This window comes from Phacochoerus africanus, chromosome 15 (assembly GCF_016906955.1).
Source record: "Phacochoerus africanus isolate WHEZ1 chromosome 15, ROS_Pafr_v1, whole genome shotgun sequence".
Taxonomy (NCBI): Eukaryota; Metazoa; Chordata; class Mammalia; order Artiodactyla; family Suidae; genus Phacochoerus; species Phacochoerus africanus.
The window spans coordinates 41,845,579-41,868,442 of NC_062558.1; the positions used below are offsets into that span (position 1 = coordinate 41,845,579).

General features: G+C 47.4%; 1 protein-coding gene across 2 annotated transcripts in view; it reads right to left on the reverse strand.

Annotated features, from left to right (window-relative positions):
• ACACB (acetyl-CoA carboxylase beta) overlaps positions 1 to 22,864 on the reverse strand; it is a 109,490-nt gene that overhangs the window by 79,260 nt on the left and 7,366 nt on the right. Inside the window, exons 1-3 of one of the 2 annotated variants that reach the window (XM_047760278.1) lie at positions 14,596 to 14,828; positions 2,762 to 2,888; positions 260 to 398 (exon numbers count right to left, since the gene is read on the reverse strand). In XM_047760278.1, the coding sequence (XP_047616234.1) occupies positions 260 to 398; positions 2,762 to 2,888; positions 14,596 to 14,642 (313 nt within the window). In that variant the 5' untranslated portion in view covers positions 14,643 to 14,828. Of the gene's footprint in view, positions 1 to 259; positions 399 to 2,761; positions 2,889 to 14,595; positions 14,829 to 22,864 lie in introns of those variants that run through there. The other variant, XM_047760277.1, reaches the window with a different exon arrangement.

Consider the following 22,864-nt stretch of genomic DNA (forward strand, 5'->3'; position numbering starts at 1 on the left):
ATTCTGTTGTAGTGCAGTAGGTTAAAGATGTGGCGTTGTTACTGCAGCAGCTTGGGTTGCTGCTGTAGCATGGGTTTGATCCCTGGTCCAGCAACTTCCATAGGCCATGGATGCAACAACAACAACAAAGGAAAAGGAAACAAATACAGATTCAGCAGAGGTATCCTGCAACAGAGTTTGGGGTCCAGGATGGACTTGGCCTAAGTAGGGTAGAGGAGATGAGGGTAGGTAAGGTTGGGGTGTGGCAGGACCCAAGTACCTGCATTGGCCTTGAGGTCCTCAGGGGTTACCATGACTACAAACCGGATGGCCCGCTCATTTCGGAACATCTCGTAGGCCCACCTGCGGATGGAGCGCATGCACTTCACAGCAGCGATGCCATTGTTGGCGATGAGCACCTGGACAGGGAAAACAAGCAAGGGGCCAGAGCTGCACACCTACCTGTGCTGAAGGCTGCGTGCTACCCTGGGGTTCATCTTACCTCTGCAAGCTTCCCACGGTATCTCTTTGGAGTTCTACGCCACTCAGCCCAGCACAGAGCAGGTACTCAAAGTCTGCTGGCTGCATGAATGGATGAGCCAATGGATGGATGGATGATGGGATGGGTGGATAGAAGGATGGTTGAATGGATGCTCAAATGAATAATGGAATGGATGGATAGATGGAGGATGACTGAATGAATAATGGGATGATGGCCGGATGGATTAATGATTTTTTATTCCTCTCTTTGGCACCATCATGTTCACAGAACACTTTTTTGAGTGTCTGTTATGTACCAAGCTACAGTACAATGTATTTCACCAACATTATTTCATTTCATCCTCACAGTAGCCCTTTGAAAGAGATCATATCATTATCTCTACTGGAGTTAAATACATTGAAACTCATAGGAGTTAAGACACTTGCCCAAGGTCACACAGCTAGTAAGTGGCAGAGCTGGGACTCATAAGACCTCCACAGTATGAGCTGTGCTCCATTCCCCATGGCTGCCTCTGCATCCAGAAGGTTAAATGTCCCAGATTTGGGAAGGGGAAAAGGCAGTGATGCTGGCTGTCCCCAGCAACGAAGGGGTCCTGGTTTGGAATCTCACTGGGTTGTGAACTTGCTGCGCAGCATTAGGCAGATCCCTTCCCTCTCTGAGCTCCATCTTCACATGAGGAGCTCAGCCTGGTCACACTCCTGGCTTGGTCTCTAAGAAATCAAACCAAGCTGTAGGTTTCTTGTTGGGAAAAAAAAAAAAAAATCAGGCATAGGGCTTCAAAGCTCTGACTTCTATGGCAAGTCCTTCCACCACTGACTAATCTCCATGACAGCCATGAAGGACAAGTCTCATTGGAGATTCGGGATATGATCGTCTCTATTTTACTAGAGGGGAATCTGAGCCCAGATATCACATCCTTCAAGTGGCCACAGCGGGTTCTGCATTCTTTCTCCCTTTCAAAAAAAAAAAAAAAAAATACCTCCCAGGGAGTGATGACCAAACAGCTGGGGTTCAGCTTCCTCAACCTTATCACCAGAGCAAGGCTTGGTTAACACTACAGTGACCCCAGCATGGCCCAGTTTCCCTGGGGCCCATCTGTTCTAGCACATTCTGCCAGTCCCTTGAGGGAGGGAGCCGCCGCAGGCCAGTTTGCTGTTCTAGTCTCCACAGCTGTAACTTTCCCACAAGAGGGCCAGCAGAGGGGACAAGCCACGGTTCTGGCCTGAGGCCTTCTGGAGCCAACCCAGCTTCTCCCCTCCTAAGGGCTGAACACGACCACTGGCTGGACTGACGTAACACAGTCCCAGAGGGAGTGTGGCAACGGGCAGCTTCTGGATCCCCACCCAGGAGATTCTGACCCTGAGGGTCTGGGATGGAGGAGAAGAGGGAAGGGTATATTTTCAGACAGCCAGACTGGTGGCAGCTGGGTTTGGGAGCCTATGTGAGTCTCTATGGCTCAGTGCTGTACTTATGATGCTGAGGCACAGACATGGGTTCTGGGTTCAAATCCCAGCTCCGCTGCTGACCAGCTGTGAGACCTGCATCTGGGCCTCAGTTTCCTCATCTGTAAAATAATACCCAGCAACAACACTGTGAGGATGGTTCAATGAGATATATGATGTAAAGCAATTAACAGGATGCCTGGCCCAGAATCAACCCTCAATAAACTGGAGCTGCTGCTTTTACTACTACTGCTACTGCGGCTGCTATTACTACTACTACTGCTATTATTAACAACAACAATGCCCTCACGTAAACTGGAAAAGAAAAAAGCCTTCCAGTCAAACAGACCTGATTTCAAATCCTGGCTCCAGCGCTCACTACCTCTGTGACTTTGGACAAGCAAGGCAGACCTCTGAGTCCTCGCATCTCCATGAATATGACAGGAATGATCAAAAGGTACACAGTCAGCGCCTTACCCAGAGGATGGGAAACGCCATGAAAAGCCTTCCCAAAGGGCCAATCTTAGTGCTTTCCTTTCGTCCCTGTCATTCCAGGACCTGGTCTGCTCTCCTGGAAGGAGCTGCAGAGTCCAGGATGGCAGGGGTGCATTGTAGGCTTCTCTCCCAGGAACCCAGAAAGAGCCCCTGCACAAAGGCCCCTCGGGTCTCGGTGGGAGCCCCCACCTCCCTGCTCAGAGGCCCCCGTCTCCTCTGTGACACAGGGGGTCACACACATGTTGCTTCATGCAAAGCCGTGAAGGCTGAGCAAGTGCTCACAAAGAGGCGGGCCTGCGACTGGTTTGCCCACCCTACCCTGAGCGCTGGGCCCCATCTGTACCTTCTCGATGACCCGATCCCCCCCAAAGCGTGTGACAAACTCGGCGGGGGAAGCCACAGTGAAGTCCCTGTGCAGGTCCAGCTTCTTCTGTTCTCTTCTTGCCAGATGGAACCCCGACATGCTGGGCCTGCCAGGAAACAGGACAGACCCATGAGCAAGGAGGACAGGGACCCTTAGGGAGGGGCTCAGGCGCCGGCACCTAGGAAACCCACATGGGCAGAGAAGCCGAAGCCCATCAGATCCCCGCTGCTTTGCAGTCCCTCTCTGGGGACCTTGAAGCACTGGACTAGGAGACTTAAGAGCCCAGCTCACAACAAGGGCTGCTGTGTATAGCACAGGGAACTCTACTCAATATCCTGTAATAACCTGTACTGGAAAAGAATGTGTGTGTGTGTGTGTGTGTGTGTGTGTGTGTGTGTGTGTGTGTGTGCGCGTGCACATAACTGAATCACTTTGCTGTATACCTGAAACTAACACATTGTGAATTAACTGTACTTCAGTTAAAAAAAAAAAAAAGAGGCCAGTGCACAGATAAAGCAGAAGCAACCCCCTGACCTGCCCCAAGCTAGATGTTTAGATTGCTTTTTTTTTTTTCTTTTTTCTTTTTAGGGCTGCACCTGCAGCACATGGAAGTTCCTGGGCTAGAGGTCAAATCAGAGCTAAAGGCTAAATCGGAGGGGTCAAATTGGAGCTGCCAGCCCACACCACAGCCATGGCAATGCCAGATCCAAGTTGTATCTGTGACCTACACCACAAAGCAGCTTCCAGCAATGATGAATCCTTAACCCACTGAGAGGCCAGGGATCGAACCTGCCTACTCATGGGGAGTGTCAGGTTCTTAGCCCACTGAGCCATAGTGGGAACTTTAGATTTTTCATTTTCAATTCTTTCTTACTTTATATGCTCATAACTTAGGAATTCAAACAATAGTAAAAAAGCTTATAACAGAGGGGTAAGTTCATGATGAGGGATGAAGCCCACACATTCTAATACTTTTACAATTATTAGGCAATATTGTATTGGCGTTCCCGCAGTGGCACAATAGGTTAGTGATCTGGCTTGTCTCTGTGGCATTGCTGGTTTGATCTTTGGCATGGCACTGTGAGTTAAGGATCCAGCATTGCCACAGCTGTGGCTTAGGTCACAGATTAGCTTGGATTTAATCCCTGGCCCAGGAACTTCTGTATGCAGCGGGTGCAGTCAAAATAGCATTTTGACTGCAATAAATACTACCTTTCATGTGCTTCTCTGTACACGTAGATCAACTTTTTTAAAAAAATGAGCACAAAAAAAAGATGGGTAACAACCAAATAGAAGGTTCTGGCCCCATTCCCCCTCCAGAACCCAAGTCCAGAGGAAATTACGTTTGACTCTATCTGGCATTTACACATCCCCATGGATCAGAACAACATGTATATATTATCTTGTGAGTCATCCATTTACCACACCATCCATCTAGGAACATCTTGTCTTGACAGATACGGAATTAGTGCCCTTAAGTGGCCATCCCGTCTGCTCCTCTTCCCCAACCTCTCAACAGAGGTATGCTGCAATTTGGTAAGCTTGGTATTTGGTTTTATGCAAGTCTGGGATCATTATTCGCAGGTGAGGGTTGTGGTATACCAGATGTTCCTTTCTTTTTGTTTCCCCACCCTTCTGAGTTAATAATGTTTTTTCATTGACTTGGTTTTGCTTACACCTGTCACGAACTTATCCCACTCCTCAGCCTCTTAGTACATGTAAGGTAATTGACCAATTCCATTATTTTTCCACTGATGACATCCCTCCTTTCATCCACACGCTGTTCTCTAAAACTCTACACAACTGTTAACTAGGACTTCCCTTCACTGACATCTTTAAGATTCCCTTTGCCTTTCCTCGGGGTTTGATCCCAAATTTGGGGGACCACATGGCTTGCTCTTTCTCAATGGATGTCCTTATTTGGTCGGGGCAGATCCTCTAGTAGTTTTGTCCAGTTAAAAAGATGGCACAATGGCAGGACACATGACAATGATGTCCCCAACGTGCCTGTCTTGATTCTGGCTGCCATGGGTTCCCTTGCCATCATCACCCTGGAGACTTCCTTTGGTTTTCTTGCAACTCCGTTTCCCTTCCTCCATATCTTGCTCTTCTTTGGTTTACTCTCTTGTTTCAGTGGAAGACATCCTTCAGTGCTTTCTAAGAAAAGGTGTTTGAAGAAGTAAATGTTCTGCAACCTTGCATGTTCTAAAACTGTCTTCCTTCTTCCCTCACATTGGACTCGATCATTTGGCTGAGCATGGAATTCTAGGAGGGAAACCTTCTCCTTTAGAATCTTGGAAGCCTTGTGCCATTGTTGTTGTGGCTTCCAAGAATGCCAGAACCAGAGCCACGCTGATTCTTGATCCTTTAGTAGGTGACCTGTCTTTTCATAGCCAGAAACACAGAATGTCCTCTTTCCCCCAGCATTCTACAATTTCAGGGAACAATTTTGGGGATGTGCCATGAGGTATGTGTCAACTCCCATCAGTAAGGCTGGGAATCTGTCAGACTCCTTCAATCTGGAAATTGAAGTCCCGGAATTTATCTTCAAATATTTCCTTGGTGATTTCGCTTTTTTTTTCCCTCTCCATTCTTTCCAGAAGTCATCTTATCAGGATGTTGAAATTCCTGGACTGGCCCACAGTTTTATGTATTTTTCCCTCTTCTATTTTCTATCCCTTTTCTTCTCCCTTTTGGGTGATGCCCTTAGCCTCATCTCCTAACTATTCAGAGGAGGTTTTTCACTTCTAATACAGTGTTTTTAATGTCCAAGACCTTGATGTTGGTCCGCAAATGTTCTCTGTTGTGTCACCCTGCTCCTATGTGTACAGCACCCTCCCTGCCCCCGATGAGGGTATTTTGTTTTTAATTTTATGGTCACACCCACAGCATATGGATGTTTCCAGGCCAGGGACTGAATCTGAGCCACAGCTGTGACCTTATACCACAGCTGCCACAATGCCAGATCTTTTAACCCACTGCACTGGGCTGGGGATTGAACCATCCCAAGCCACTGCAGCGGGACTCTGAACCCTCTGCACCATGGCAAGACCTCCTTGATTGCTTCTTTGTGACCACGAGCAGGAACTAGATGGCATATGAGAAGGACTGAGCATGAGGTAAGGTTATTGGACCCTGAGATCAACACAGGGTGATCAGGGAGGGCTGTGTGTTGGGGAGCCCCATGAATCTTTAGAGTCACCCTCCCTGGCTGGTCCAGTTCCACCAGCAAGAAGTCTCTGGGTCTTCTCCCTGGATGTTAAAGGTTGGCCAGGATCCTGGGGGCAGGGGAGGAGGAAGGGGAGCTGTTGGCACAGGTCTGGGGACAGACCAGCTTTCAAGATTCAGCACCTACACAGGACGCTTCCTCCAATTTGGGGTATAGGCCCCATGCCCTCCACTGTGCCCATCAGTCCCCAGTCCAAAGACCATCTGCTTTTCCTCTTCTAGAGAACAAACCACCTGCCTTCTGTTGGGGTGGAGGTAGATCACACAGAGCGGAGAGTGGACTGGGAGTATCACCCAGTCCTTCTCATGCTGGTACCCCCTGCTGCAGAGGCACCCAATGCTGTCAATCCCTGCGTCTTTGGGGGATACCAATCTACTAGGTTCCCAGCTTTTCTCACTGCTGTCTTCCTCTGGGTTCTGTTAAGCTAGTGGCTGCTTGTTTATCTGCTTTCCAGCTTCCAAAATGTTGCTGCTAATCTCCCCTCCCAGTTCTGCCAGGGCCTGATGGGTGTCCAGCTCTTTGAGGAAAATCTCTTCGGAGTTCCCGTTGTGGTGCAGCAGAAACAAATCCGACTAGGACCCATGAGGTTGTGGGTTTGATCCCTGGCCTGGCTCAGTGGGTTAAGGATCTGGCATTGCTGTGAGCTGTGGTGTAAGGTCGCAGACACCGCTTGGATTCCATGTTGCCATGGCTGTGGTACAGGCCAGCAGCTGTAGCTCTGATTTGACCCTGAGCCTGGGAACTTCCATATGCCATGGGTGCAGCTCTAAAAAGTAAAAACAAAAAGAAAAATCTCTTTGCTGTCACCTGGTGGGGTTTTCACAGGCACAGAATCAGGTACGTGCAGCCTATGCTCTTAACCGGGCAATGGGCGATTCAAGCAGGGAGACGGCCACCTGCCAGGCACTGACTTAGAGGTTCACCACCCAGTAGCTGTGTCACCAGGCAACTTGGGAGGCTGGGCCCGAGTAGGCTCTGGGGGCCAAAAGTTTTGGTGAAGAACTGATGAACACTGACAGCATGCCACCAGGAATGGCAAAGCTGGAAGCCAAAAAGCCACTGGGGGAGAGAAATCCCACTTTACAGGTGGGTGAACTGAGGCCCAGCCAGACACAGGGGCAAGTCAGCGGGACTGGGGCTCTTTCCATCACATCAGGAAATGTTGGTGTGGGCGTTTTCTGCCATATAAAGTCCCTGCATCCAGTACAGTTCCCTGTGGGAAAGCCTTCTACAAACCTGCAGTTTGTCCCCCTTATCCCCACAGGCTCTGCCTATCAGAAATGGGGGGAAAAAAAAGACTTCTAGGCCAGGGAATAAAACCAGAAATGAATGACAGAAACTCATCATGATGACATGCCAAAAGAGGATACGTATTTTCAATTAAGACATCTCTGAGCTCCCTTGCAGCACAGTGGGTTAAGGATCTGGTGTTGTCACTACGGCGGCTGGGGTGGCTGCTGTGGTGTGAGTTCAGTCCCTGACCCAGGAACTTCCCGTGACATAGGTGAGGCCAAAAAAAAAAAAAAAAAGACCTTCTCTGTTCAACTGGGCTTATGCATGTTGTACCCAAAAGAACAAATGAATAAATGATTTCCAGCCCTTGAGATGGCTTCCCTGCTTCCCCATAAATTGCAAGCAGCTTTTCTTCTAAAACCTCCCACAACTGAACGGCAGAAATGAAACAGGACTTGGAAAAGGACTCTGAAAGGTCAATATCATCTTGCAAATGTGAATCATCCCATTAACCAGCAAGCAGTTCAGCTTGTTTTCAAGAACTTTATTTCTTTGGAAAATAGGCAAATTTGGCCTGAGAGCCATCAGGGGCAGACCCCTGGTCTAGGGAAATAGACACCAAAACGTTCATAGCAGTTTTCTCAAAGCAGCTGAACTCTGGGTAGTTTCTGGTTTCTTCTCTTTGCCTATATTTGTTAAATTTGCTGCAATGATAGATTTTTTTCAGTAGGAAGGAAAAGCTATGACTTTTGTAATAGAGATGCTGAAAACTTTGGCCGTTTTGCTACCCACTGGGAAAGGCAACTCAGCATCCTCAATGGTAAAATGAAGGTAATACCATATACCTCACTGGATTGTGAGGATGAAATAAGCTTATATAGAGAAAATAAAATACAGTAACAGGCATACAGTAAACTATTATGTCAGTGCAGTGATGCCAAGAGGACCAGGGGCTACTCATCTCCCATTCTAACCAAGAACGGCATCAAGCCACTGCTCTGCCCAGGGCCTCCTCCCCAACCATCCTGTCCCCCCATTCTGTCCTTGACCTCCCCCAACTGGCTAGCTTGTTGGCTCCAGAACATCTGAGACATCATTTCCCCCCCCCCTGTTTTAGCCAACCCCAGAAGTTCCCAAGCAGGGATCGAAACTGAGCCGGAGCTGTGACCTATGCCACAGCTGTGACAATGCCAGATCCTTAACTCGTTGCACCCGGTTGAGGATCCAACCAGCTCTTCCACAGAGATAAGCAGGATCATTAACCCCCTGTGCCACAGCAGTAACTCAAACATTACATTTTTATACGCAGAACACTATCTCTCTTTTTTATTTTTGGCCACTTCCATGGCACCACAGCAACAACAACGCCAGATCCTTAACCCACTCAGCCATCAGGCAACTCCTACACACACAGTGTTAAAACTCATCAATTTGACCTAAAGCTGAGGTCAATTTGACCAATTTGACTCTTGTCATTTCCTTGACAACGAAGAAAATCTCAGTCTTTAGAAAAACACCATTCTGTGGCCTGGGAAAAACCATTCCCAGCCGCCATTTTGATTTCAAAACTGGTGACACCGCCCCACCACCAGGTGGGTTGGAACCCATCACAGCAAAGGAGGTGGGTGAACACGTCATGCTGCCAGTGTGGCTCTGCTCCAGGGCCTGTCTGCAGGCTATTTTTATCAATTTCTGACAAAGCCAAAGGCCAATCAACATTGGCTCTGGAGGGCTGACCTTTGGCCTGCATTCATTCCAAGGCAAGTGTGGAGGCTGAAATATTCCATGGTGACTTTGGGAATGGCTTCAGGTACAGTCAACTACGCAGCAGAGTTGTCAGCCAAAGGCCAAACACCGTCAGCTGCCCCGGGCACAAGACAGGCATTGGGAAGGAAGGAATAAACATTCTCAGATGTCACCATGGATTGGGCAGCAGGGGTTCTGCACTCAACCCTCACAGCCTCATGCAAGGGAAGCCATCATCTCCTGCTCATGATGAAGAAACCAAGGCCCACTGGCCTCAAGTCAATAGATGGCAAGTGACAGAGGGCTTCCACTCCAACTCTATCTGATTTTGAAGTCTAATTTTGAGGCAGAAAGTTATCTGGAATAAATGGAAGTAATGCCATCTATGGTCTGGACTTTAAAAAACAAGCACTTACATTTGAGAGACTATTATAACCCAGGGTTCTCAACTAGGAGCAGCTCAGGAGTTAATGAAACCAACTAGGAACCATGAGGTTGTGGGTTCGACCCCTGGCCTTGCTCAGTGGGTTAAGGATCCGGCATTGCTGTGAGCTGTGGTGTAGGTTGCAGACGCGGCTCGGATCCCGCATTGCTGTGGCTGTGGTGTAGGCCGGCAGCTACAGCTCCAATTAGACCCCTAGCCTGGGAACCTCCATATGCTGCGGAAGCGGCCCAAGAAATGGCAAAAAAGACAAAAAAAAAAAAATTAAAAACATACTCTGTGCCTTGGCTCCCTTATAGGATACAAATACTATTAATCTGCCTCCTAGAGCATAGGTTCAGGGTTCAGCAGAGTAAAGAGTTGTAGCTGAAGTGCCTCTCTTCATGGGAGCCAGCTATAACAGCCCCAATGTGGGGCCATCGGGTTAGGACCCTGGTATTACCTAGCTCACCAGTCCTTTCTCTCTTTTCTTTTGTAAGACAGGGATGTTCGCTGCTTTGAGTTGACACCCAAAAGGAAGTAGAGGCCTTACTACTATCACTCAGCAAGTAAGCAAGGAAGGACACTGCATAGCCCAGGAAAGACTGAGAACTTTAAATCCATCTTTGGGCTCCCAACTAAGTGGACCCTTGGAAATGTCTCAGGCCACCTGCTCCCTCAGCGCCTCCTGAGACGTTCATTTTTGGCTAGGCCAGGGGTCAGCAAACTAGGCCCTGGGGGCCATGTCCAGTCTGCCTCCTGTTTTTTTTACTTCCCACAAACTAATCAAGGTTTTCATGGTTTTGAATGTTCAAAAAAGAATTGTCCTTTGTGACATGCAAATTATACGAAATTTGAATTTCAGTGTCTGTAAATCAAGGGTGACTGGAATACAATCAGGCCCATTTGATTTCATATCATCTTGGAGGGGGCGGCGGTGAAGTAAAAGGCAGGGCTGAGTAGCTGTGACAGAGACCATGCTGTTACAACACCGAAAATATTTACCATCAGCCCAGACTACTAATTAATCAGCCTCCCTAGGGGGTTGGGGGATTGGGGGAGGGGCGCCCAGGCAACTTCAGTTTTCATGAGCCCCCCCCCCAGGAAATTCTAACAAACCCACAGGCGTGAGGCCCACCCACAGATCAACAACCAACATGGCCACGTGGGCCGCTGGCCTTGGTGCTGAGCAGTATTTCCTCAGCAGTGACATCATAATGGGGCACTGCGGGGCTCAGAAGACCAGATTCTTCTGCCTCCCAGTCCTCAACTTTATTTCAACCCATTCGACTCAAGTCTCTTCCAAGAAGCCCTTCTCCAACCACTACGACCAACAGTCAATTCTCCATTCTCGGAACTCTGGCCCTGTCTGCACACCAAGGGATGCTGGCCAGCATCTTGGACCCTGCTTTCCCATTAGTTCTGGCTCCTCAGTAGATGCTCCAGCCGTCAGGGCAGGATCCCAAATGCCTCTTGACTCCACAAGGCTTCTTCTGCAACAGAATTCTGTCATCACTTTATCGGCTGTGCAAATGTTTTCACTTACTTCATCAGCATCCCTTGGTTAGAAGCTGGCTGCCCATAGAGAGCACTCAAGGCCAGTGCCCCTGGAGGGCTGGGCATAGGGACCCTGAAAAGGCCAATGATGATTAGCCCCATTGGAGTTCCCATCATGGCTCAGCAGTCACGAACCCCACTCGTATCCATAAGGATGCAGGTTCGATCCCTGGCCCAGATCAGGGGGTTAAGGATCTGGCGTTGCCTTGAGCTGGGGTGTAGGTCACAGATGTGGCTCAGATCTGACGTTGCTGTCTGTGGTGTAGGCCTGCAGCTTCGGCTCCAATTCCAACCCCCAGCCTGGGAACTTCCCTATGCCTCGGGTATAAAAAGAAAAAAAGGAAAAAGGATTAGCTCCACTGACAGATGAGAAAACCTAGGTTCAAAGGATTGATGGCATTTGCTCAAGGTTACACAGCTCAGTGCAGAGCAGGGCTGTCTCCATGTTTTTAGCAGCTTTAAGCTGAGAGAAGAACCACGCAGTAACCCAATAAAGCATCTTCCTATTATTATAAATACAGTAAATACAGTGACCACATGGCCTGAACTTGATGAGATGATTCCAATTTCTTGCATGTTTATTCTTTCGGATTAAAGTAGTTTGTGAAAGCTGTCCTTTTGGATTAAAGTGTACAATCAGATGTGATTCAAGAGTTAAAGTTTTTTGGTTTGAGGGTTTTTTGGGTTTGTTTGTTTGTTTGTTTTTGTCTTTTTAGGGCCAAAGCTGTAACATATGGAGGTTCCCAGGCTAGGGATCGAATCAGAGCTGTGGCTGCAGGCCTACACCACAGTCACAGCAATGCCAGATCTGAGCCGAGACTGTGACCTACACCATAGCTCATGGCAATGCCGGATCCTTAATCCACTGATGGAGGCCATGGATACTAGTCAAGTTCTTAACCCACTGAGCCACACTGGAACTCCAAAAGTTAAACTTTTTGTGTTAATAGTGTTATGGATCAGAAAAAATGTTTATCCTTTGTAGACCACGTGGCCTGCCTTGGGTGCTCCAGGACTTGAGAGTTTCGACCAGATGGGTTAGATTAGGGCTTCAATTGTGGAAGAAAACACTACCCTGCTCCACAAAAAAACAGTGCAGAACAAAGACCACGATCTAAATCTGGGACCCCTGCCCTTCTGCAGGCCCTCTGCTCAGACATGCTCCGAGCATCCCAAGGAGGGTCTCTCTAAAGGCTCTGTTAGTCTCCTCTGCAGAAGGACCTAGAACTGGAGGATCAGCCTGCCTTCAGGCAGGCTGGCTACACATCTGGGCCGTGTCTCTTGTCCTCCTGGAACTCCACATCCAAGAAATTAAACCATCACTGAAGCCTTTCTGTCTCTAAGAGTCTTCACTTCCTGGTATGCTTACCACACAGTAACTAGTTACCAGCCAAGTCCTTTAATCTTCTGACTAGTACAACATTAGGAAGGGCTTCTTATTTTGAGTCTATTTGAGTACATTATGCCTTAGAAACTGGCTGCCCACAGAGAGCCCTTTGGGACAGAGCCTGAGCAGGAATCCTGGTTATGCTCTCACCAGCACCGGCAGTCTCAGTTTCCTCATCTGTAAAATGGGAGGACAGCACCCACTTAGTGTCCCACAGTGGTGTTGCAAACCCAGCATGGGATCACACCTCCAAAGCCTTCAGCCTGGTATCCTGAAAGCACCGCCCAAAGGGGAGTAGTTAGGTTTGCCCCCGCCCAGGGGTGCCTTGAATTTGAATTACCAAGAAAACACCTGCTTCCCCTCCTACTACATCAAGAGTTCTTAGAAGGCAGAGGTCATGTTTCCCAAATATTTTTGTGTCCCTTCCTGCTTTCAAGTGCAGGCCTTACCCTTGGAAGATACTCAGGGAATTTTGGACTAGACATGTCCTGAGAAAAGAACAAAGGATAGAGACAGAGACTTAGCTACAAGGCTGTTCTCCACCATATTTATTATAATAACAAAAAGGGAGAAAGAGCTCAAATGTCCACTATTTATAGGAGATTGTTTATACATTTTTAAAATGTATCCTTTAAAAGGAGCACTATGGACCAGTAAAAAGCATTTTGCAGAAAAAGCTTGGCTAATGTTTTCTCTAAAGCACCAGACAGTAAATAGGTTTTACAGGCCAGACAAGTCTTTATGCCGCTACTAAACTCTGCCCTGGAAGCACAAAAGCAGTCATAGAAGATGCATAACAGGGCTGTTCCAATAAAACCTGATTTGTAGACACTGAAATCTGAACTTCATGATTTTCACATCTCACCAGATAGTATTCTTCTTTAGATTTTTTCCAACCATTTAAAAGTTAAAAACTATTCTTTGCTCACAGGCCACACAAAAACAGGCTGTGAGCCACAGTCTGCTGAGTTTGGCAGCAGGAAAAAAAAAAAACAAAGGCTGCAAAAATATACAGCAACTGTTAATAAAGGTCATAGGAGGATGGGTGATTTTGTTCTTCCAAACAAAATAAGCAAATAAGCCAAAAGCTTATCTATAATTTTCTGAATTTTCAACAACACACAGAGCATTACTTTGGTAATTTTTTAAAACGCAAGAAAACGAAGGCAAAAAAGAAAATTGAAATGAAGCAGGTGGCGCTAAAAAGGGCTCAAGTGCAGAAATGCCTACACTAACCTGCTCAGGAAATAACCACAGCTGCCCAGAGGCACACGGATTTGCCCTGGGGGCTTCACGGGGAGGTTTCAAAAAGACCTGCGGTCCACTCAGCCATAAAAAAGAATGACATAATGCCATTTGCAGCAACATGGATGGAGCTAGAGAATCTCATACTGAGTGAAATGAGCCAGAAAGACAAAGACAAATACCATATGATATCACTTATAACTGGAATCTAATATCCAGCACAAATGAACATCTCCTTAGAAAAGAAAATCATGGACTTGGAGAAGAGACTTGTGGCTGCCTGATGGGAGGGGGAGAGGGAGGGAGTGGGAGCTTGGGCTTATCAGACACAACTTAGAATAGATTTACAAGGGGATCCTGCTGAATAGCATTGAGAACTTTGTCTAGATACTCATGTTGCAACAGAAGAAAGGCTGGGGGAAAAATGTAATTGTAATGTATACATGTAAGGATAACCTGACCCCCTTGCTGTACAGTGGGAAAATTAAAAAAATAAATAAAAAAATAAAAAGGCTCTTGGAACACACACACACAAAATAAATAAATAAATAAATACATAAATCAAGGAGTTGTTTCTTAGGAAACAATATGAAACATTAAAAAAAAAAAAAAAAAAAAGGACCTGCGGTCCGCAACCAAAACCTTTATTAAGCCTAAGGGGCGCAAGAGAAGGGTAAGCTTGGCCCCTGGCGAACCAGTCAACACTGAGGCACCTGTGCGCTCATGAAAGCTCTTTTCGAATCAACATCACTGCCAAATCCAACCATCACTTTAACCGCCAAGACCAGCCTAGCATTGGCAAGGCGAGCTCCATCTCCCCAGCAGCCAAACTGAAACTGGCGTTTCTTTGGGTGGGGGTTGTGGGGGGGAGGGAGTGGTGCTTTAAAAAGACACGCAGCCTTCCTTTCCTGGGGACGGGAGGTGGGGGTGGTAGGGACTCTGTATAAGTTTACAAAAGATAACTTACTGGCCATTAAAGTTGAAGACTTACTTACTTTACTTTGCGACCAAGGAAACAGACCTTGCACTTGGCAGGACTCATGTTGATCTCCCGCCGCCCTCCAGGCTCCCGCAGGGATGCAGAGCATGCACCCCCTACTACCCTGAAGCAGACCCCGGGCCCGGGGCCCAGCAAAGTCGCGACAGGAAGGCGGAGACGCGGGCCTAGAGCGCCTGGGGCTGGGTGGCGCGACAGCCTGCAAGAGCCCAACTCCGCGCTGGGCTTCCTCCATCCCGAAACGCGTCTAGCGCTCAAGTGCCCCACACTGACGCGCGCCCCCTGGCCCCGCCCCTACCAAGAGAACCCCGCCTTCCGGAAATGTCCCGCCCCCTGAACGCGCCCCTCCTCCTATCCTGAGACAGAACCCAGATCCCTCCGTCTCTCACATCAGGTTCCACACCCCGGACCAGCCAATCGCGACGTCACCGCTGATCTTGGGCACCCGGAGGGCATGGCCCGAGACCGAGACTTTAAAAAGACCTCTTGGCTCCCCAGCTCCCCTAACTGGAATAGAACAATTCTAGGATGTCTAGGATGGCATCCCTCTGCAAACTGGCCACCGGGGAAAAACTTGCAAGCAATTCACGTGCTTGATCACACACACACAATAGGGAGACGGTGGAAAATATGAATTATTTAAACTATGAGTCAGGAGTTCCCGTCGTGGCTCAGGGGTTAACGAATCCGACTATAAGGTTGTGGATGCGATCCCTGGCCTTGCTCAGTGGGTTAAGGATCCTGCGTTGCGGTGAGCTGTGCTGTAGGTCGCAGACGCGTCTCGGATCCCGCGTTGCTGTGGCTCTGGAGAAGACAGGTGGCTACAGCTCCGATTAGACCCCTAGCCTGGGAACCTCCATATGCCGCGGGTACGGCTCTAGGAAAGGCAATAAGACAAAAAAAAAAAATTAAAAAAATAACAAAATGTGAGTCAGATGTCGCCATGGCGGCTGGTAAAAGCCCCCCGCAGTCAACCTTTGGCTTCCAAGTTCCTGTTTTTTCATTCTTTCACCTCCACTTCAGCGACTGTTTGCTCCATGCTTCCCCTCCCCCCAGTGAGCTTCTAACACGTAATTGGAACCATCTGGGTCCCCCGCTAAAATGAGTGCCTCCAAGACAGGAAAAACCCAGCAGCCCTGGGACCCTAAGCAAGCTTCCTTCTGATAAGACATTTATTGAGTGCTCTTTGGTGCCTTTATCGGTTTTTATTTTCATAATACACATAAGGAAAAAAGATGCAGAGATATATACCACCCAAGGTGCCAGAGCTGGCAACTTGAACACAGGCAAACTAATTCCAGATGAATGAATGAATGCTTCTCCAAGTATCCCAAATAAATAAAAAGAATACTGAAACACTGCCTAGCAAACACTGCAATAATAGTCATAGCTCATGTTGGTAGCAAACACATTTTAAAATAAAATAATGTGTGCGAATGAATTCTCTTCTAAAGACACAGCCAGGGGCACACCTCCAGGGGGCGCCATCCATGCACAAGGTGAACAGTGACCTCCTCCTGGAGTTGTATAAGCAGCCCTGCCTGAAGGCACTGGTTAGCTCTACACATACACTCCACAAATAACGTTTCAAGGAGTTCCTGAAACATTGTTGTTCAAGTTTGAGGGATAGGGAAGATTTCGCAATGTGGAGATGGAAGTTCCCATTGTCGCTCAGTGGAAGCGAATCTGACTAGCATCCCTGAGGATGCAGATTCCATCCCTGACCTCGCTCAGTGAGTTAAGGATCCAGCGGCTTGGATCTGGCATTGTTGTGGTTGTGGCATAGGCTGGCAGCTGCAGCTTGGATTGGACCCCTAGCTTGGGAACCTCCATATGCCGTGGGTAGGGCCCTGAAAAAGACCAAAGTAAAAAAAACATAATAAATAACATTTCAACAAGAAGTCTAATAAACAAATAAAGCAGGTGAACAAAATTCTCAGTTCTTCAGTTTGTGGAAGTTTTTTTGAGGCCTTGTCTTCAATCCCGCCGAAAAACAGGGTGGTTGGGGAGCTTGAGGTTGATAGATACAAACTATTGCCTTTGGAACGGATTAGCAATGAGATCCTGCTGTGTAGCACTGCCAACCATGTCTAGTCACTTATGATGGAGCATGATAATGTGAGAAAAAGAACACATACATGTATGTGTAACTGGGTCGCCATGCTGTACAGTAGAAAAAAATTGTATTGGGGAAATGACGATTAAAATAATAATAATAATGGAGTTCCTGTCATGGCGCAGTGGTTAATGAATCTGACTAGGAACCATGAGGTTTGATCCCCGGCCTCGCTCAGTGGGTTGGGGATCCCGTGTTGCCCTGAGCTGTGGTATAGGCTGCAGATGAGGCTTGGATCTGGCCTGGCTGTGGCTCTGGCATAGGCTGGCCGCTGCAGCTCCAACTAGACCCCTAGCCTGGGAACCTCCATATGCCACGGGTGCGGCCCTAGAAAGGGCAAAAAAAAGACAAAATAAATATATAAATAAATAAATAATAAAAGATTAAAAAATTAAAAAAAAAAAAAACCTACCTTAGGCTGAATTTTTTTTTTAAGTTTCAAATTAAAACCAGAATGTATTCATCCCAAATGACCCAAACTTAAGTGTAACCACTTCAAAATAGGGAAAACAATTAAAATCAGGAAACGAAGGTATTTTAAAACACTACCCTGCCCAAAGTCAGTTAGGATCATAAGGAGAGAACTCCCTATTTACTAACATTACTAAGTTATAAAACACGTTTGTAAGCAGGCAGTGAACTCACTTATCAGCAAAACCTGCCTTGAGTGGATGCAAAGTTATGTATATCTTTGTCCTATTTTGTGTAAACAGTTTACGCCTTCTGCTGGGGAAATAGTAACACCATAGTGTGTCACATAAGGCTTTACCTTCCTAAAAAAAAATTCCCAAGTTCCCAAATACATTGGGTCCTGGGTGTTTCTTATGAGGGATTTTAGGCATGTGTGTGTATTGTGCTTAGAATAGTCCCTGCTACATAGTAAGCACAAAAATGCACATTCTCGGAGTTCCCTGGTGGCTCAGCAGGTTAAGGATCTGGCATTGTCACTGCTGTGGCCTGGGTTCAACCCCTGGCCTGGGAACTTTTGCACACCATGGGTGTGGCCAAAAAAAAAAAAGAGAGAACTTATTACAAAAATATTTATATTCACAAAGGCAATATTCATAGGTGGATTAAACCACCTATAACCCATAATCTTTTCAAGAAAATTTTAGCAAAAGTTTTAGCCAAAAAGAAATGCTGGCTCTTAATAAATGTGTGGTAAAGGGGCTGGGGAGGCTATAAAGAAAGCCTCCAAATAGTTAATCATCATTATCTTCACGCAGTATGATTATGAATCATTTAAATTTTCTTATGCATTTTCTAACTTTCTGCTGTAAATATCATAGTTGTAAGGAATTTGAATGCTGTTTAATAATACACTGCAAAAAATACGGGGAAGGAAAAGTGAACCAACCAGTCATGTCACTTCCTAGATAAGAAGCTGATGCCCAGAGAGGTTCAGGGGTCTGTCTGAGGCTTTAATTATTGGCTCTGGAGCCATTTAAACATAGACCCTCAATAGATGCAGTTCAGAAAGTGGCCTCCAGGAGTTTCCGTCGTGGCGCAGTGGTTAACGAATCCGACTAGGAACCATGAGGTTGCGGGTTCGGTCCCTGCCCTTGCTCAGTGGGTTAATGATCTGGCGTTGCCATGAGCTGTGGTGTAGGTTGCAGACGTGGCTCGGATCCTGCGTTGCTGTGGCTCTGGCGTAGGCTGGGGGTTACGGCTCCGATTGGACCCCTAGCCTGGGAACCTCCATATGCCGCGGGAGCAGCCTAAGAAATAGCAAAAAGACCAAAAAAAAAAAAAAAAAAAAAGAAAGTGGCCTCTGCACTCCCAGTAGTGATGCTGGTGCCTAACCTGGACCCCAGGAAAAGCACCTCCACCCTCCTAACTTATTCTTTCCACTAACGGGAAGAGTTAGGAGATGAGGCAATTTATCAGGCAGCCTTCGGCTCTGTGACCTTGGGGACATCACCTACTCTCTTGGTAGACTGGATACACTAGGTCCTTTGCGGCTCTAACAGCCTTTGCTTTTGTTTCTTTGTGTGCGGAGGAGTAGGTGGGGGGTGCTGGGAAGAGAACAATGGGAAGATTGGGAAACAATTTATTAATTTATAAGCATTTTCTTCTTGGCCAATTATTGCAAATGGTCTGGGTTCAGGGCAGGTCTAAGGACCAAGCAAGAGATGACACAGTTGAGTGGGGCAGCTAAGGTTTGTCTTACCCATTCAGAGGCATGGGGGCATATATTGCAGGACATATGCGCTTTGGTCATGTAGCTGGTGAGAGCCGACTCTTGCCCTCAGGGAGGCCGTGGTGGGGGTCTGAGAGGCCAAAAGCCCAGGACATTCTCATCACAGATGGTCAGAGTAGGGGAGTGGCTAAGAGCACTCAAATTGGGGGCCAGGTGAGGTCTGGGATGCATGAGTTTTCCACTCTGCCTTCAAGTGCCTCAGCATCCTTTAAAACAAAGTCATGGTGGTACCCCCCTCACAGGGCTGGGGTCCAACTTAGTTACTACCAGCATAGCACTTAAGGCAGGGCCTGGAGTGCCATCATTGTCATTTGAGGCAATGCACAGTGCCACAGTAACGGCCAGGGACCTGCAGTTAGACAAGTCTGGGTTCTAATCTCAGACCAGTCCCAAGCCCCCTCAGCTGCAATTTTCTTTTTTTTTTTTTTTTCCTTTTTATGGCCCTACCCAGGGCACATGGAAGTTCCCAGGCCCAGGGTTGAATCGGAGCTGCAGCTGCCGACCTATACCACGGCCACAGCAACACCAGATCTGAGCCGCATCCACAACCTTCAACGTAGCTTGCGGCAATGGACCCTGAACCCACTGAGCAAGGCTAGGGATCAAACCCACATCCTCATGGATACTAGTCAGGCTCTTAACCTGCTGAGCTGTGAGAACTCCATAAACTTATTTTATAACTTTAAATTTCAGGACTGCAGTTGCGTGATCTTGAACCTGTCCCATCCCACTCATGCCACACATGCACCCCTTAGGGTAAAACAATTAGGGTAACAAGCTAGTAAGAGGCGGCTTTGAAACTGGTATCTTACCCCAGGTCCATCATATACTAAACACTCTGCTGCTTATTAAATAAGTGGGGTTGCTCTGTAACCTTCATTTCACAGTGTGTGAGTAACTGTTTTGCCGTATCATGTCATGTCCTCATCAACTCTATTTCAAAGGGTTGCATGAGAATTCCAACCAGGGGTGGGGGGATGGTTTCCAAGTCCAAGGAAAGGCCACGTTCCAACTCCTGCCCTGAGATGAACCCACAAGGAGAGAGACAGGAGGGGAGCCCTGAACAGATGGCATGGTCATGGGATAATTGTAGCCAGCCCTTGTCAGGTGAGAAAATGTAAGGGAAAGGTGAGGCCGCACGACTGTATTAAAGGCAGAAGAAACTTGAAATTGGGAGTTTAACTCCAGGACTAGTTTGCAAAGTCACAAGATTTATGCCGAAGGGATTTTACGAAAACAAAAGTTCTAATGCTCCTAAAGAGGGACAAAACGCCTAGTGGTCTATTCATTCATCCACACATCTATTTATCAGTTCATCCAGCCATCCATTCATTCATCCCCAGACTCATTCATCAAGTGTCTTGCACGCCCTGAAATTCAGAATTCTGTCTTTGGCAAGTTTGGATTGCCTGTTTCATTTCTGTAGTTGGCCACTATTCCATAAATATGGCCCTGTTTTCATGGAACTGGTGGTCCTGGATCATTAACAACCAAGTAGAACAGTACAGAAATCAAAGACATCATCTCAAGGAGTGATTAAGTTTTCACAATACATCAGAGGGAACAAACAAGAATAGAGGCACCTGGGGAATCTTTCAAGGTGGGCTTTGATCCCTGAAGATACTTCCACATGGGCTTCTCATGCCAGTTCATCAGAAAAAATGAACACATGCTGGTCCCTCTCATGAGAGGCCTCTGATTCCAGGACTCAGCTGGGGCTGAAAACGCTCTCGGGGAAAAATCCAGATCTTCGGAGGCACCAGAAGAACTCCTTGAGTTACCCCTGGTGCTAAAATTTCAAATTCTCAACTTTGAAAAGCACATGTACTGGGGGCAAAAGAACTGTGTGCCCTGTGAACTTTATGATGATGTGTCACAACCCAGGAGTCCAGTCCAGCCTCCTCCTCCTACAGATGAGGAATTGGAGGCTCAGAGAAGGGAAAAGGCCTACCCAAGGTCACACAGCATGTTGGTCCTACATCCCCTCACCCCCCAATGCACCTTCATCTCTATGATTGGTGCCTCTCATTTATAAAAACTGAACCCCCTCTGCCCCTCCCCCAGTTCTTTGCTGGGCCAAGGTGGGACAAATGATTTACATACAGTGCTAAGTTTGGGGTTTTGTTTTTTCCTTTTTTTTCCTTTTGGTCACAGCATGCAGCAGCTTGATGCGGGATCTCAGTTCCCAGGCCAGGGACTGAACCTGGGCCACAGCGCTGAAAGCACAAAATCCTAACCACTAGACCACCAGGGAACTCCCATATGCAATGAAGCTACAAGGGCAAAAAATTCACTTCATGATTTGGCTCACAGCAATGTAAAGATAGGCCCTTAGTTAGGCATTTTTTACCTTGATAAATGTGCCAGCCCAGAAAAGCTATTTTTTTGGTGGGGTTGGGGTGTATTTTTTTTATGGCTGCACCTGCAGCATATGAATCTGAGCCACAGCTGCACCTATGCCACAGCGGCAGCAATGCCAGATCCTTTAACCCACTGCACCGGGTCAGAGATTGAACCCACACCTCCACAGCGACCCGAGCCACTGCAGTCAGATTTTTAACCCACTGTACCACAGCAGGAGCTCCAAAGAGCTGTTTCTTAAAGCACAAACCAACAAAGACTCTCAAAAGAGTGGCAGAAGACAGGGAGTAGAAAGTGGGGAGTCTTACCCCGACTCCATATTTTAACCTACATTGAATTAAGTGTTTATTCTCCTGATAAGTGTCTTAGAAATACAAATTCACTTAATCCTCACAAATTTCTAGGAATCCAGGACTCTGGGGAGAATAATAATAGAATCATTTATTACATTGGGAAGCCTATTTGTTTGATTTTTTTTTTTTTTTTTTTTAGGGCTGCACCCACAGCATATGGAAGTTCCCAGGCTAGGGGTAAAACCAGAGCTGCAGCTGCCGGCCTACACCACAGCCACAGCAACACCAGATTCAAGCCTCTTTTGCAACCCATACCACAGCTTACGGCAACCCTGGATCCTTAACCCACTGAGCGAGGCCAGGGATCAAACCTGCATCCTCATGGATACTAGTCAGGTTCGTAACTCAGTGAGCCACAAGGGGGACTCTGAGACGTTCTTAATTAGAACTGGTAGGAGGACTGCACACAGTGGTCTCTTTCTTAGGGGAAGTCTGTGCTGGCTCTGTGCTGTCCCGTACCACAGCCACCAGACGCGAGTTTTCCCTTAAAGATCATCAAAATCAGTAGAGAGAATCTCCATTTTCCTCTATCTCCAATTTCCAACCACCAGAGTTAAAATTAAGCTCATCAGGAACATGGTGCCTATGGAAGAGCCAATTTCCTCATCCCGGATTCCTCATTTTTGGCAGAGCGTGTGCAAGAGGTGCTTAAAAGAAGAGCCAACAAGATGTCACTCCCAGGGCAGAAAAACAGACTGGAGGTGGGAAGGAATGCTAGAACACAGCAGGGGCTCTTTCTGGCTGGTGGAGTCACAGTCAGTGGCTCTTTTCTACTCTCTACTCTCTGGTATGGCCTAAGTTTTCTACCTGTATTCCATGTGTAATTTGGCAGTGGAGGTGGCAAAACCTGAAAACAGCAACAAAAATGAAGCCAGTGACTTCCCTGCTGGCTCAGTGGGTTAAGGATCTTGCGTTGTCACTGCTTTGGCTCTGGTTGCAGCTGTGGTGCTGGTTTGATCCCTGACCCAGGAACTTCCACAAGCCACTGACTACACTCCTGGGGTAGTCCCACCTGTGATGGACCTGGAGGTATTGAGGTAAGAGGTAGAGGGGGCCCTGGGCTGAGAACAGCTGGGACTTGTTAGGCTGAGTAAATTGGGCCTGCTTCTCTTTGACACGTCAAGGAGAAAGTTGATGGCGGGGGCTGAGCTCTGCTGGGGCAGAAAGATAAGATATGACTACATCAGTCACCCCTGGGGTCAAGGAGAGCTCCACAATTACACATGCACAGTAAGAA